The 15,792-nt window shown below is 40.3% G+C and overlaps 1 protein-coding gene across 3 annotated transcripts in view; it reads left to right on the plus strand.

The window, feature by feature from the left end:
• RCL1 (RNA terminal phosphate cyclase like 1) overlaps nt 1–15,792 on the plus strand; it is a 69,701-nt gene that overhangs the window by 18,073 nt on the left and 35,836 nt on the right. For all 3 annotated transcript variants that reach the window (XR_011531453.1, XR_011531455.1, XM_070589988.1), the window contains exons 3-5: nt 1,628–1,803; nt 7,265–7,339; nt 8,269–8,393. Coding sequence is in view for 1 of the 3 variants with exons in the window: in XM_070589988.1 (XP_070446089.1) it covers nt 1,628–1,803; nt 7,265–7,339; nt 8,269–8,393 (376 nt within the window). In the remaining 2 variants the exon portion in view is untranslated. The remainder of the gene's footprint in view (nt 1–1,627; nt 1,804–7,264; nt 7,340–8,268; nt 8,394–15,792) is intronic.

The raw sequence follows: 15,792 nt of genomic DNA on the forward strand, positions 1-15,792 counted from the left end.
CTTGTATCTCAAACCATCAAAAGGGTCATGCTCTTCATATTATCCTGCAGCTAACTATTTTTTACTAGCACACATGTCTCAGAGAACTTTCCCTGCCTGGCACATGCAAGTCCCTCTCAGTATTTCAATGACATTTAGGTGGTTTCTAGCTCTTTGTTTGCTATTAGAAACTCTTGTATCTATATTGTGTAGGATACCATGGCCAGCATCCTTTGGCCAACTCCATGAACTATGTACCTTTGCATGTGTATTCATCAAAGGAAACTCTCACCTTTCTCATAGGTTGGCTCTCTTAAGAAAGAAGACAAGCTTGGCTTTCTAAGTGACCATCCACCACATCAGACTCATTGACCTGTAGCTGCATTCAGCCATACCTTGTAGAGAACAGGTTTCAGGCATGAGACTTCAGATGCCCTTTGCAAGCTATGAGTCCCTTAGTCTTCCTTGGCTTGTTCACTTTGAAGTTCTTGGAGATTTTTTCAGCAATTTTTATTGGCGAATCAGAGGGCAGGTAATTCTAACATCTGCAGCTTAGGTTGGGAAATGAGATATTTACATGATCCCGCTTCCACTTCATCCCATCCTGCCTGCCCCTCTCAAGTAAAAGCCTTCATTCTGATAATCTGGTCAATTTCTCATTTGGTTAATTTGAAGGCATAAACAGATTTGCAGAGTTTAGTGGTTATGTAGTCTTCTTTTGGCTTTTTGACCTAAAGGATTGGTTTTATGACTCTAATAATATTTAGAATAAGTAATGTAGAATCTTTCCCTTAGAGAAGTGTGGGAAGAATATGATTCTGATTGTGATTGTTGGGATTTTGGTTTTTAATATAGTAAAACTTAAGTTTATTTTATGAAACTCTCAAGAACGACTTTCCTTTTGAGTGACTGAACACATCTCCTTCCTCTGAAATTTGCTTATTGGTAAATTGTGCCAGAAGACATTGCAAAACATTTGAGCAACAAAAATACCTAGTTCACCCATTTATAACCCTCAGATCATCTAGAGTATTTTACTTTTCTTCCCCCTCCAATATGTAAATCCAGTAAGAAACTTTTTGGATGATACGAATATGTGAAAGAGTGAATAAAGATAATAAAGAGTTTCCACTAAAGCTATTCAATAATTTTATTTATTACTATTAAATTAAAATAGCTACTGTTAATGGCATTAAGTGCCATAAAGTACTTGTTTGGTGACTGTGATATATGAGAAATCTCATTTCAAGGGCCTAGAAGACGCTGGTTGCTGGTATGATGATTTCAGAACATCATTTGTAACGCCTCCCTGCCCTTCATCAGCAGAGTCTAAAAGTGTGCTCCTCGGAGGCTAGGGTGTCCATTAGAATCTCTCCTCTGTGCCCTGCCACGACTTTGGCAATTTGGGTGGCTTGGGGAGGGGTTTGATTTATTACTGTTTATTAAATTACACTCGCAGTTTATTATTGTTACAAGGGCTTGACAGTAATGAGTCAGCTTTTGGATTGAACTGTGGGCTCTTAGGAATGGCATTTTGAACTCTCTTGGATGCCCTTGTCAGACTTCCCCTTTGCGACTCACTGCCTTCGTTGCCTGTGTGATACTTTTTTTTTTCTGCTGAATGTGGCTTTCTTTCCTCCCGTGTAAGGAACGACGTTATATTATCAGCCTGGCCTCCTGTATGGTGGATCTGTGGAACATGACTGTAGTGTCCTTCGCAGCATTGGCTATTACCTGGAGAGTCTTCTTTGCCTGGCTCCATTTATGAAGCACCCGTTAAGAATAGTTCTGCGAGGAGTGACCAATGACCAGACTGACCCTTCGGTGAGTAGTGGGACCAAACCAAACCATGGTGTGATTTTTGTTTTGTCTCTTGGCACAAGTGAACTTTTGAGAAACAAGTGCCTGATAAAGCACAGGTTTATTGTTGAGCCTATTTGTTTTGTTGTTTTCCTTGAGATTTAGAGATTAATCACTCTAGGAGGCAGATGAACCAAGACTTGTAATCGTCAAATTCAGTGACAATTGTTAACATTCATCAAGGTGCCTTTCATTGTTGTGTCTAAGAACCTTCAGAACAGATGCTTGCAGTCTCGTCATCGTTGACATGAAATATGGCTCTGATGGCTGAAGTGTATGGGAGTGGAACTTTCATGAGGTCATGTGATAGCTGAGGCTGGAAGGCAGCAGATCAAAAGTTTAGACAGAAAATAATCTCTCCTTGGCATTGCTGCAGCGTGATCTTGACTTGCTCAGGCTTCAACCGTAAACTTTAGCACTTTCTTCTTCCAAGAAGAATTTGCAGGTTTAGAAAAAAGGCATAAGGGCAACGAAGGTATATGTGAGCTTTGATAGCGTATGGGCACCAGCAAGCTTCTTATTAAACACGCTAATTTTCCTCCACGTATGGAGAGGATACTTTAATATACAGGTGGAATTTTCACTGTAGCCACCACAACTGTCTTAGTGCCAGTCTGGGATGGGTTTTGTGTGTGTGTGTGTGTGTGTGTGTGTGTGTGTGGAGAGAGAGAGAGAGAGAGAGACAGAGAGAGATTAGGGAAGTCCTGTGTCCAGGCCTGCCTTAGATCTCTTCTTGGGCGGGAAGGATGCCCATCTTTGGTTGCTCTCCTGTCTAGAGACGGTATCTTAGAGCTGAGGGCTGTGTAGCTTTCCTAACCAGGGAAGACCAGTTAGGTGGTGTGGTGAATCCTGAAGTGGAGACTGCTGGTATTCACCGAGACACTATGGTTAATGTGTTCTTAGGCATTAAAAGACTTATTCCCCAATTCTTGGGAATTCAGGTACATAAACTCTTTTCCTAGAATCCCAAGTACAGTGCAAGATCTGGAATTCTTAGCTGTAAAGGAATGTTGCATAAACTGTTTAGAATTTTAAACTAATTTCAAATGATTGCTTTCTTCCTGCATTTTCTGGAATATTCTAGGAAATGGGCCCTTCAGTTAAAAGTGTGACGAGGTCTGTATACTTAGATTGGAGTGGGGAGGAAGGTGCCTTGAATAATGGGAAAAGGCCCTGAAGTCTATAGGTGACTGGTGCTGTTGGTCCCAGTTTTGTACTGTTTTTCTCTAATTGCTAATAATCTTAACAGCTCTTATCACTGGCAATATTTTAACAGGTTTTGTGTATTAATAGTGACAAAGATTAGTTGACAAGTTCCCCAGAAATAGTACTTAACTCTTTTATGCAGAGTTAAAAAAAAATCTGTTTTCGTATGCTGCAGGACTATCTGCTTTTGCGAACTGCATGACTAAAATGACCTTGGTTAGTCTCTGGCTGCAGTCCAGTATAAAATAAATACATCTAATCCGGGATAAAGAGTAACTTCTTCAGCCTGTGGCTCCTTCATTTCGAGCTTTCTCTTTAATGTCTGGTTTCTCCATCAGTTCATGTCTGCATTTACTCTCTGCACACAAGGATGAGTACAATGAGTTCTGCTCTTAGGGGACTCGGTCTCATGGGGTGGACAGCTGTGAACCCAGCTAGGGAGACCACAAGGCTGAATACTTCTGGGATCTGATAGAGATATAAGCAAAGTGTGAGGGTTGGGGAAGGTTTTCTAGAGGAAGGAAAGCCACAGAGTCAGTCTGGGTTTTAGGAAGATAACTCTGGAGGCTGAATAAAGAATGAATTGGAGAGGTGTCAGCTTGCTTGAACATTATGGAGATGGAAGTGGAAAGGAAAGGACAGATATGAAGTACAGTGTGGAGGGGAGACTTCGTAACTTGACAGCTAATTGGAGATGGGATAGGAGGAAGTGGTTATAAATAACTCCATGATTTCTGTCCTGGTTGACTTGAAGGATAGTGATCAGAAAGAGTTTGATACAGGAAAGAGGGAAGTTTTGGTAGGCCAATGGGTGTTATGTTTGATTTTGGTCCTGTTCTCTGGGATATTGGTGGGATATCCATATGGGGATATCTAGTTAGCAGTTGGAGCTTCAGAGATAGGTCATGAGGATCTCACCTACTGATACTTAAATCCCTAGGAGAATGAGATTGACCAGTGTGGAGGTTGAACCCTGGTGGCTTTGTAGTTGAATTCATCATACAGGTGTTTTCCTTTGGCTTGCACAGTCTGGTGGTGTGTGTATCTGAATTGGTTGTTCCTGTTCGAAACCTCAGATTTTATGTTACAGGAGGTTGATGTGGCAGTGCTGGATGACTGTTCCTCCAGAGAGCTATCAGTTTGAGCTGAGCATCAGCTGCCCTCTTTGGATAAGACGTGAGCTCTCCAGTTATCTTGGGGTCTTAGCTGACTTCATCATTAATTTAAATTCCCTTTCTGGCCTCTGTGGGTGTTAGTTTTTGTCCGTAGTCCCGGGGACTGAGAATAGAAGAAGAGGAAATGAATGTTTAACGTGTGAGTGGGGCAAGAGGAGCTGGAGACAGTGGCTGTGGAGATAGAAGTGTTTGGAGAAGCCGAGCAGGAGTTGAGTCCTAAGAGTCGGGATGACCGAGAGAGCCAGTCTTTGCAGGAGTTGCGTTAGGATTGGACAGGGAGATTCAGCGGTGAGAAGTTTTATTGACCTTTGAGAGAGCAGTGTCATTGGAGAGTAAGGACAGTCACAGGTTCAGGAATAAGTAGAAAAGAGAACCACGGAAAGTTAGAGGTTCTTCCAGAAGGCTAGATAGGATGACTCCTGCAGAGCTGAGGTTGGGAATTTTTTTTAAATGAGGGGAAATTTGAGCTTGCTTATAGGCCAAAGAGAAGCTGTGATGCAGAAGGAAAGAATTAAATAAAAGGGGTTGGGGGATTTAATAAGGGTAACAACTCCTGCATAAGTCCAGAGGGGGATGAAGATATGGAGCAGAAGTGACAGGATGAGCTTTACAAATGGGTAGGGACTATTTTTTCCTCAGAACTTCCTCAAAAGAAAAGTTGCAGGAGGTCTCCTTTGAATCTCAGTGATTTGGCACCAGAGCCCCTGGTAGATATTTATTGGTGCTATCGACTTGCTCAAATGGTGAGTGAGGATTTCATTCTTTTTCATTACCCTCCTGGAAGGGAAAAAGAAGTACAATAAAGTCTGTTGTGTGCTGGGCACTGTTCTAGGTGTACAGAGGTACGTATATATGTATCCATTTTTATTTAATTCTTGTACCAACCCTGTGAGAACCCTGTTCTTGTCACTGTTTCAGACAAAGTAACTGAGAGCAAGTTTCTTTCCTTTTTCTGTTTGGCATGGCTCTGATTACATTTCTACCTGTTGATTGATTGACTGAACTGAAGGGTGATGCCTTTGCTCTCAGGTGCTACTTGAGTCAGACTTTTGCATTTTCTCTCTAACCACAGAATGACTGCTCAGTTTCCCTTAAGCAGAACTTGCAGACCACCCCCACTCTGCTAAAACTAGTGTGCAGAGCTGGAGGAGACTGTGGAGCATGTCCATTCCAGCCCCTGGTTTTATTCAGCAGGAAACCAGGGCCCCGGGGAGATAGGGAAGTGTCCAGGTCACATAAGTGGTAAGAGGCGGAGTGAGACTCAAGCCCACATCTGCTTTTCCAGCCCTTGTCCACCGCACCAAGTTGCCTGCGCTCCACGTCAGATGGAGATTGGTTTAGGAGACAGGATCACACCTGGAGTTACACTTGGACTTCTGACTGACCCTCAGATTTTACTTCATCCTTTATGACTCCAAATATAGGTAGGATGAGCCAGAAAGGATACTCACTTTTCTTTTCCTCAGGAGAGCTGGTGGCTGCCTGGTTCCAGGGAGTCATGCAGGCAGAGTAACTTGCATCCTTGCATCCCCCACTTCTCCAGAAGGCTTGGCCTTCTCCCCAGATGCCCTTAATACTAGCCTAGACTGAATTCTTTTTGGTTCTGGCAATCCCAAATACATATTTTAAGTTTTGGGGTGTGTTTAGCTTTAATATTTAATTGAAATTAGCTATAATCTTATGAGTTTTATTAGTAACTGCTTCTGCCCCACCCAATCTATTCTGAACATTTTCCTAGGCTTCATAGGTCATTTCTACCTCTGGTTAATTTTCTGATATCAGAATATGTAGTTGGGGCCTATTCGCTGCTCCACAGCCTTATTGGAATATCATTCTATTGAATCTTCCCATGTTGGAGTTGGTAGCAATTTGGAGACAGGCTGAACCCCTTACCTCAGAGACAAGGAAATTCAGACATTTGGGATTTTCTTGTCTGAGGCCACACAGCTGACTAGAGGCAGAGCCTGAAGCAGGACCAGGGCCTTCCCTACACCCTCTGCTCATGCTGCTGGCCCTCTTGTTCCATTGGGAACAAGTAAGGGAGTCGTTTTCTTTCCCATGTTGCAGTTGAGGCAGCATTTGCTGAATTGTTAGAGAAACGTGATTTGAATGTCGTCCTTATACTCTATGAGGAATCTACAGATGAACAAGAAAGGACCCCAGGCCTCCTCCCAGTTCTGAATAGGGAAGAAATAACAGTAACACTTGGCACAGCCATGCCATGAACTGTGCAGGTTGGGATTTGTGCTGCTCCCACTCCCTCGTGGACTCACCACCTACCCTTCAACTGCCTGTGGGGTGGGCGTCAGCAGGGTTCTTAGGAAGCCGTTGAGCAGTTCGTTTGGTTTGCTTTGGCTCGGACTGCTACTGGTTCTGAACGTTTAAACAACCATGTTAGAAAAAGATTAATGAAAAAGGCTATTTTCTTCCATAGTGTTTATACCTAAAAGAATGAGCTTAGGTCCCAGTTTGTTTTCTGTATGAGCCCAGCAGTTTGTTAATGCTTTTTGCATGATGCATGTGATGCTCACGATGATAACTTGTAAGGTAGATGTAAGTCTCCATGTCATAAATGAGGAAGGGGGCTCAGAGGAGCCAGTGGCTTGTAAAAGCTCGGCCTTACTCGGGAGCAGAGCCAGCCCATGCCTGCAGTTGTAAGCCAGCATCCTTTCTCTTTACTAGACTGTATCATCTACCTGGTTGCTAAGCCTCAACCAACTTCATAGACTCTTTCTTCTTTCCATCTTCTCTAGGCTTTTGTTTGGTGAGGAAGAGTGGCCCTTGGCTGACATCTGTTGCCAATCTTCCTCTTTTTGCTTGAGAAAGATTCTCCCTGAGCTAACGTATGTGGCAGTCTTCCTCTATTTTGTATAGAGGGATGCTGCCACGACATGGCTTGGTGAGCGGTACGTAGGTCCGTGCCCAGGATCCAAACTGTGAACCCTGGGCTGGCGAAGTGGAGCGTGTGACCTTAACCACTGCACCACTAGGCTGGCCACTGCTCAAGGTTTAATTAAACCTTTTTTTCTGAAATAATTCTGCAGGTTGATGTTCTTAAGGCAACAGCCCTTCCTCTACTGAAACAGTTTGGGATTGATGGTGAATCGTTTGAGCTAAAGGTAAGAATGTATGAATTGTTGGCTGTATATATCTGCATAAAACGTTTTCTTATCAGCTCATTGGAAGAGCTGTATGACTCTGTGTGTGTGTATTACATTTGAAGTCATCATTTTTGAGAAGACACACAGGACTCGTGAACCAAACGTTATAGACTTCAAGTGGAAGGGACACTTGAGTAATGACGATAGTAGCCAGCAGTTACATTGCACTTACTTTGTGGTAGGCACTGTCATAAGCATTCCATGTATATTAACTCCTTAATTCCTTATAACAGCTGCATCCGTGTCACTCAGCTAATAAGTAGTGGAGCCAGGATTCTGGCCATATTGCCTCCCTAATCTAGATCAACCTGGATGCCCCTGAGAATTAACAGTATTTTCAAAAACTAGTAGAAGTAATGTAACATCTGTTTGTTTGCCGTTGAAAGGAATTGCATCAATCAAGTGTGATAACACTGGATGTCTTAAGCTGTTTAGAATCTCTGCTTTTTAAACTGGTGTTTTTAAACATGGGAAATGACTTCATTTTTATTTAATAGTATAGAGTTTTGATAGATCAGTTAATTGCATAGAAGGAGAAATAAGTTCCTGATGGTTAAGAAATGGGATTAGCTCACGAACTAGGTCAATCTCTCTTTTTAAGGATGAAGAAATAGGTCCTGATGGTAGAGTGACCTGCCTGGCTTTGATGGGACATGCTGGCTCTGTGTCTGCCGTTCTTTCTGAGACATGATGGGGTGTATTTGCTTAGCATGTGCCCTCTTGGAACTAACATAAGGTGCTGTTAATCTTGAAGAGATGGACAAGTTGAATGTGAAAGGGCTGTCTGCTTTCTAAGGAAGAGCCCCTTGGTGAAACCTCACTGGGTTGGGTGTCAGTCATCCACTCTTTGCTACAACCTTGCCTCTTCTTTCTCACCACATGTGCAGATTGTGCGACGGGGAATGCCTCCTGGAGGAGGAGGTGAAGTGTTTTTCTCATGCCCTGTGAGGAAAGTCCTGAAGCCCATTCAGCTCACAGATCCAGGAAAAATCAAACGTATCAGAGGAATGGCGTATCCTTTGCATTTGGTTCAGATTTCTTATTTTTTTCCTCTCCTCACTAAGATAAGAATGACTCATAATAACTTCACTTCTTCCCAAGGTTATTTATGTTTTAGAGAACAATCTTGGAAGAGTCTTAACAGTGATATTGTAATTGTTGGCTGAGATAAGATACTTTATTGTCTGCTTCATCATGACTAGATTGATTGGTTGATTCATTTTCGTCTTTTCGTTAATGCTTAAGCAAATGGCTCCCATGTATGTGATACTCTCTTGAGGTCTTTGGTTTGGGTGCCACCAATGCACTGCCGCCCTTCCCTCAGAAGAGCTCATCGTCTGGTGGAGGAAACAAATATGCAAACACATAGTTCTGATGTAAGGTGTAAAATGATATGGACATATGTGCAGTGGGCTGGGAGAGCTAAGAGTAGAGAGTGGCTAATTTTATCTGAAGAATGTAGGAGGACTGAGATAATAATAGTATCTACTATTTATTAAGTGCTTATTCTGCATGCACTTTGATAATCACTTTATATACTTATTTTTTAAAATCTAATTTATTGCAGTATGATTGACATCCAAAAAGTTGTACATATTGAATTTATACAACTTGATGAGTTTGGAGATAAGTATACACCTTTAAAACACAATCAATGCCATAAATATGTCTCTCACCTCCAGAAGTTTCCTCTTCCACTCTTTTTTTGTTGTTGTTCTTTGGGATAACGCTTAACATGAGATCTACCCTCTTAGCAAGTTTTTCTTTTTGGTGAAGAAGATTGGCCCTGAGCTAATATCTGTTGCCAGTCTTCCTGTTTTTGCTTGAGGAAGATTGTTGCTGAGCTAACATCTGTCGCACTCTTCCTCTGTTTTGCATGTGGGGCACTGCCACAGCATGGCTTGATGAGCTGTGTGTAGGTCTATGCCTGGGATCTGAACCTGCAAACCCCAGGCTGCTGAAGCAGAGCACACAAACTTAACCAATATGCCACTGGGCCGCCCCCACCCCCACTTAGCAAATTTTTGAGTACACAATACAGTATTATTGTACTATAGGCAATATAGTACTATAGGCATTATGCACAGTAGATCTCTAGGACTTATTCATCTTGTCTAACTGAAACTTTGTACTCTTGACCAAAACATCCCTGTTTCTGCCACCCGCTAGCCCCTGGCAACTAGCATTCTACTCTCCACCTCTGTGAGTTTGACTCCTTTAGATTCCTCATGTAAGTGGGATCATGTAGTATTTGTTCTTCTGTGTCTGCCTTATTTCACTTAGTACAGTGCCCTCCTGGTTCACACCTGTTGTCACAAATGACAGGGTTCCCTTCTTTTTAAATGTTTAGTAATACTCCATTGTGTGTAAGTATCATGTTTTCTTTATCCATTCATCTGTTGATGGACATTTATGTTGCTTCTATATCTTGGCTGTTGTGAATAATGCTGCAATAAACATGAGAGTGCATGTATCTCTTAGAGATCCTGTTTTCAATTCCTTTGGATATATACCTAAAAATGGGATTGCTAGATCATGGCAGTTTTATTTTTAATTTCTTGAGGAACCTCCATACTGTTTTTCGTAGTGGCTGTACCAATCTGTATTCCTACCAACAGAGTATAAGGGATCCCTTTTCTCCACACCCTTGCCAACACTTATTTTTTGTTTGTTTTTTTTTAATAGTTATTCTAACAGGTTGAGGTGATATCTCATTGTGGTTTTTACTTATATTTCCCTGATGATTAATGATGTTGAGCACTTTTTCGTGTACCTGTGGCCATTTGTTTGTCATCTTTGGAGAAATGTCTATTTAGGTCCTTTGCCAATTTTTAAATCAGGTTTGTCTTGCTATTGAGTTATATGAGTTCCTTATAATTTTTTATTTTAACTCTTTATCAGATATATGATTTGCAGATTTTTTAAAATCTGATACATGATTGCAAATGTCTCTAATTCTGTAGTTTGCCTTTTCAATTTGTTGATTGTTTCCTTTGCTGTGCTTTTTAGTTTGATGTAATTTCATTTGTCTATTTTTCCTTCTGTTGCCTGTGTTTTTGGTGTCATATCTAAGAAATCATTGCCCAGGCTAAGAAGCTTTTCCCTTATTTTTTTTTTTTTTTATTGAGTTATTGATAGGTTACAATCTTGTGAAATTTCAATTGTACATTAATGTTTGTCAGTCATGTTGTAGGTGCACCACTTCACCCTTTGTGCCCACCCCCCACCCCACCTTTCCCCTGGTATCCACTAAACTGTTCTTGGTCCATAGTTTTAAATTCCTCATATGAGTGGAGTCATACACAGATTATCTTTCTCTGGCTGGCTTATTTCACTTAACATAATTCTCTCAAGGTCCATCCATGTTATTGCAAATGGAATGATTTTGTTCTGTTTTGCAGCTGAGTAGTATTCCATTGTATATATGTACCACATCTTTATCCATTCATCTGTTGATGGGCGCTTAGGTTGCTTCCACGTCTTGGCTATTGTAAACAGTGCTGCAATAAACATTGGGGTGCACAGGACTTTTGGGATTGCTGACTTCAGGCTCTTTGGATAAATACCCAGTAGTGGGATGGCTGGATCGTATGGTAGTTCTATTTTTAGTTTTTTGAGGAATCTCCATACTGTTTTCCATAGTGGCTGCACCAGTTTGCATTCCCACCAGCAGTGTATGAGGGTTCCTTTTTCTCTGCAACCTCTCCAACATTTGTTGCTATTAGTTTTAGATATTTTTGTCATTCTAACGGGTGTAAAGTGATATCTTAGTGTAGTTTTGATTTGCATTTCCCTGGTGATCAGCGATGATGAGCATCTTTTCATGTGCCTATTGGCCATCAGTATATCTTCTTTGGAGAAATGTCTGTTCATGCCTCCAGCCCATTTTTTGATTGGGTTGTTTGATGTTTTGTGATTGAGTTGCGAGAGTTCTTTATATATTAAGGATATTAAGCCTTTGTCAGATATATGACTTGCCAATATTTTTTTCCCAGTTAGTGGGTTGTTTTTTTGTTTCAATCCTGTTTTCATTTGCCTTGAAAAAGCTCTTTAATCTGATGAAGTCCCATTTGTTTATTCTTTCTATTGTTTCCCTTCTCTGAGAAGGCATGGTGTCCAAAAAGATCCTTTTAATACTGATGTCAAAGAGTGTACTGCCTAGGTTTTCTTCCAGAAGCCTTATGGTTTCAGGTCTCACCTTTAGGACTTTAATCCATTTTGAGTTTATTTTGGTGAATGGTGAAAAAGAATGGTCAATTTTCATTCTTTTACATGTGGCTTTCCAGTTTTCCCAGCACCATTTGTTGAAAAGACTTTCTTTTCTCCATTGTATGCCCTCAGCTCCTTTGTCAAAGATAAGCTGTCCGTAGATGTGTGGTTTTATTTCTGGGCTTTCAATTCTGTTCCATTGATCTGTGCACCTGTTTTTGTACCAGTACCATGCTGTTTTGATTACTGTAGCTTTGTAGTATGTTTTGAAGTCAGGGATTGTGATGCCTCCCGTTTGTTCTTTTTTCTCAGGATTGCTTTAGCAATTCGGGGTCTTTTGTTGCCCCATATGAATTTTAGGATTCTTTGTTCTAATTCTGTAAAGAATGTCATTGGGATTCTGACTGGGATGGCGTTGAATCTGTAGATTGCTTTAGGTAGAATGGACATTTTAACTATGTTTATTCTTCCAATCCATGTACATGGAATGTCTTTCCATCTCCTTATGTCGTCATCCAATTCTCTCAGAAAGGCCTTGTAATTTTCATTATATAGGTCCTTCTCTTCCTTAGTTAAATTTACCCCAAGGTATTTTATTCTTTTTGTTGCGATTGTGAATGGTATTGTATTCTTGAGTTCTTTTTCTGTTGGTTCATTACTGGAGTATAGAAATGCTACTGATTTACGCAAATTGATTTTATACCCTGCAACTTTGCTGTAGTTGTTGATTACTTCTAACAGTATTCCAATGGAGTCTTTGGGGTTTTCTATATATAAGATCATGTCGTCTGCAAACAGCGAGAGTTTCACTTCTTCCCTCCCTATTTGGATTCCTTTTATTCCTTTTTCTTGCCTGATGGCTCTGGCCAGGACCTCCAGTACTATGTTAAATAAGAGTGGTGATAGAGGGCATCCTTGTCTTGTTCCTGTTTTCAGGGGGATGGGGTTCAGTTTTTGCCCATTGAGTATGATGTTGGCTATGGGTTTGTCGTATATGGCCTTTATTATGTTGAGGTAGTTTCCTTCTATGCCCATTTTGTTCAGAGTTTTTATCATAAATGGCTGTTGGATCTTGTCAAATGCCTTCTCTGCATCTATTGAGATGATCATGTGGTTTTTATTCCTCAGTTTGTTGATGTGGTGTATCACGTTGATTGATTTGCGGGTGTTGAACCATCCCTGTGTCCCTGGTATGAATCCCACCTGATCCTGATGTATGATTCTTTTGATGAATTGCTGAATTCTGGTTGCCAAAATTTTGTTTAGAATCTTTGCATCTATGTTCATCAGTGATATTGGCCTGTAGTTCTCTTTTTTCGTGGTGTCCTTGTCAGGTTTTGGTATCAGCGTGATGTTGGCCTCATAGAATGTGTTAGGAAGTGTTCCATCTTCCCTAACTTTTTGGAATAGCTTGAAAAGGATAGGTATTAAATCCTCTCTGAAAGTTTGGTAGAATTCCCCAGGAAAGCCATCTGGTCCTGGGGTTTTATTCTTTGGGATGTTTTTGATTGCTGTTTCAATCTCTTTCCTTGTGATTGGTCTGTTCAAATTGTCTGCTTCTTCTTGAGTGAGCTTTGGGAGATTGTAGGAGTCCAAGAATTTATCCATTTCCTCTAGGTTATCCATTCTGTTGGCATATAGTTTTTTGTAGTATTCTCTTATAATCTGTTGTATTTCTGCAGAGTCTGTTGTTATTTCTCCTCGCTCATTTCTGATTTTGTTTATTTGAGCTTTCTCCCTTTTTTTCTTTGTAAGTCTGGCTAGTGGTTTGTCAATTTTATTTATCTTCTCAAAAAAACCAGCTCTTTGTCTCATTGATCCTTTCTACTGCCTTTTTCATTTCAATAGTATTTATTTCTGCTCTGATTTTTATTATTTCTCTCCTTCTGCTGACTTTGGGCTTCATTTGTTCTTTTTTCTCTAGTTCAGTTAGGTGTGCTTTAAGGTTGCTTATTTGGGATTTTTCTTGTTTGTTAAGATGTGCCTGTATTGCGATGAATTTTCCTCTTAATACAGCTTTTGCTGTATCCCATATGATTTGGTATGGCATGCTATCATTTTCATTTGTTTCCAGGTATTTTTTTATTTATTCTTTAATTTCTTCAATGATCCATTGCTTGTTCAGTAGTGTGTTGTTTAGTCTCCACATCTTTGTGCCTTTCTCAGCTTTTTTCTTGTAATTAATTTCTAGCCTTATAGCACTATGATCTGAGAAGATGCTTGTTATTATTTCAATTTTTTTAAATTTGTAGAGGCTTGCCTTGTTTCCCAACATATGGTCTATCCTAGAGAATGTTCCATGTGCACTTGAGAAGAATGTGTATTCAGCTCCTTCAGGATGGAGTGTTCTATATGTGTCTATTAAGTCCAATTGTTTTAGTTTTTCATTCAGCTCCACTATTTCCTTGTTGATTTTCTGTCTGGATGATCTGTCCATTGATATGAGTGGGGTGTTGAGGTCCCCTACTATTATTGTGTTGTTTTTAACATCTTCCTTTAGGTCTGTTAATAGTTGCTTTATGAATCTTGGTGCTCCTGTGTTGGGTGCATAGATATTTATAAGCGTTAGTTCTTCTTGATGAAGTGTCCCTTTGATCATTATATATTGTCCCTCTGTGTCTCTCTTTACCTGCCTTATTTTGAAATCCACTTGGTCTGATCGGAGAATTGCAACACCTGCCTTTTTTTCCTTGCTATTTGCTTGAAGTATTGTCCTCCACCCCTTCACCCTGAGTCTATGTTTGTCCTTGCGGCTGAGGTGTGTTTCTTGGAGGCAACAAACTGTTGGATCTTGTTCTTTAATCCATTTTGCCACTCTGTGTCTTTTTATTGGAGAGTTCAATCCGTTCACATTGAGAGTGATTATTGATGCATGTGGACTTAATGCTGTCAATCTGTCGCTCATTATCTTGTTTTCCTGTGTTTCTTTTCCTGTGTGCTTTAGACTACCCATTTAATACTGCAATTTCTTATGCTGGGTTTCTTAGATTTTTCCTTATCTATGATTTGTGACTCTGTTCTGTACTTTATTTTAGTGTCTACCTTGAAGTTTGTATTTAGAATCTTGTGTATAATATAGTCTATTCTCTGGTGGTCTCTTACTTACTCGACCACTACTGATTTAGACCCTTTGCTCTTCCCCTCCTAAATAATTATTTTCATTTTTTATTCCAACTCGTCTTATTAATTTGTAGTTAGAGTGCTAAGATCGTCCTTGTTTTGGTAGTTTCCTTATTTTTACCCTAATGCTATAGTTGAATATTTGCTATCCTGTTCTGGTTCTATCCATTGGTCTCCCTAGTCTGTGGATTGTGTCCCCTTTCTCCCTTTTTTCTTTTTTCAAGTATGAGAGCCTTCTTGAGGATTTCTTGTAATGGAGGGCTTTAAGTTACAAATTCCCTTAACTTTTGTTTGTCTGGAAAAGATTTAATTTCTCCCTCATATCTGAAGGAAATTCTTGCTGGATAGAGTATTCTTGGCTGAAGGTCTTTATCCTTTAAAGCTTTGAATATATCACTCCATTCTCTCCTAGCTTGTAGGGTTTCTGTAGAGAAATCCGCTGACAGTCTGATAGGGGCTCCTTTATAGGTTATTCTCTTTTTTTTTCTTACTTCCCTGAGTATTCTGTCCTTATCATTCCTATGTGCCAACTTTACTATTATGTGCCTTGCGGTGGGTCTTTTTACATTGACAAATCTAAGAGATCTAAAACCCTCCTCTACACACATTTCTCCGTTGATCCCTAGATTTGGGAAGTTCTCTTCAATAATTTTGTTAAGCACACTTTCTGCTCCATTTTCCTTTTCCATATTCTCGGGAATTCCTATGATCCTTATGTTCTTACTCCTCATTGAATCCATTATCTCTTGGAGATTTTCCTCATTTTTTTTAATTCTTAGTTCTCTTTCTTCCTCTGTCTGGCGCCATTCAGCCTGTCTGTCCTCGATTATGCTGATTTGCTCCTCTAGGTTGTCTACACGGCCATTCAGGGAATCCGTATTCTGTTTTATCTGGTCCATTGTGTTTTTCATCTCAAGTAATTCTGTTTGATTCTTCTTTATGATTTCAGTCTCTTTTGTGAAGTAACTCCAGAACTCGGCTTGTTTCTCTATCTTTCTCTCTACCTCATTGAGTTTTTTGATTATAGCTGCTCTGAATTCATTATCACTTAGTTTACCTAATTCCAAGTCCTCAGGACTTAA

Source organism: Equus przewalskii, chromosome 22 (assembly GCF_037783145.1).
Source record: "Equus przewalskii isolate Varuska chromosome 22, EquPr2, whole genome shotgun sequence".
Classification (NCBI taxonomy): domain Eukaryota; kingdom Metazoa; phylum Chordata; class Mammalia; order Perissodactyla; family Equidae; genus Equus; species Equus przewalskii.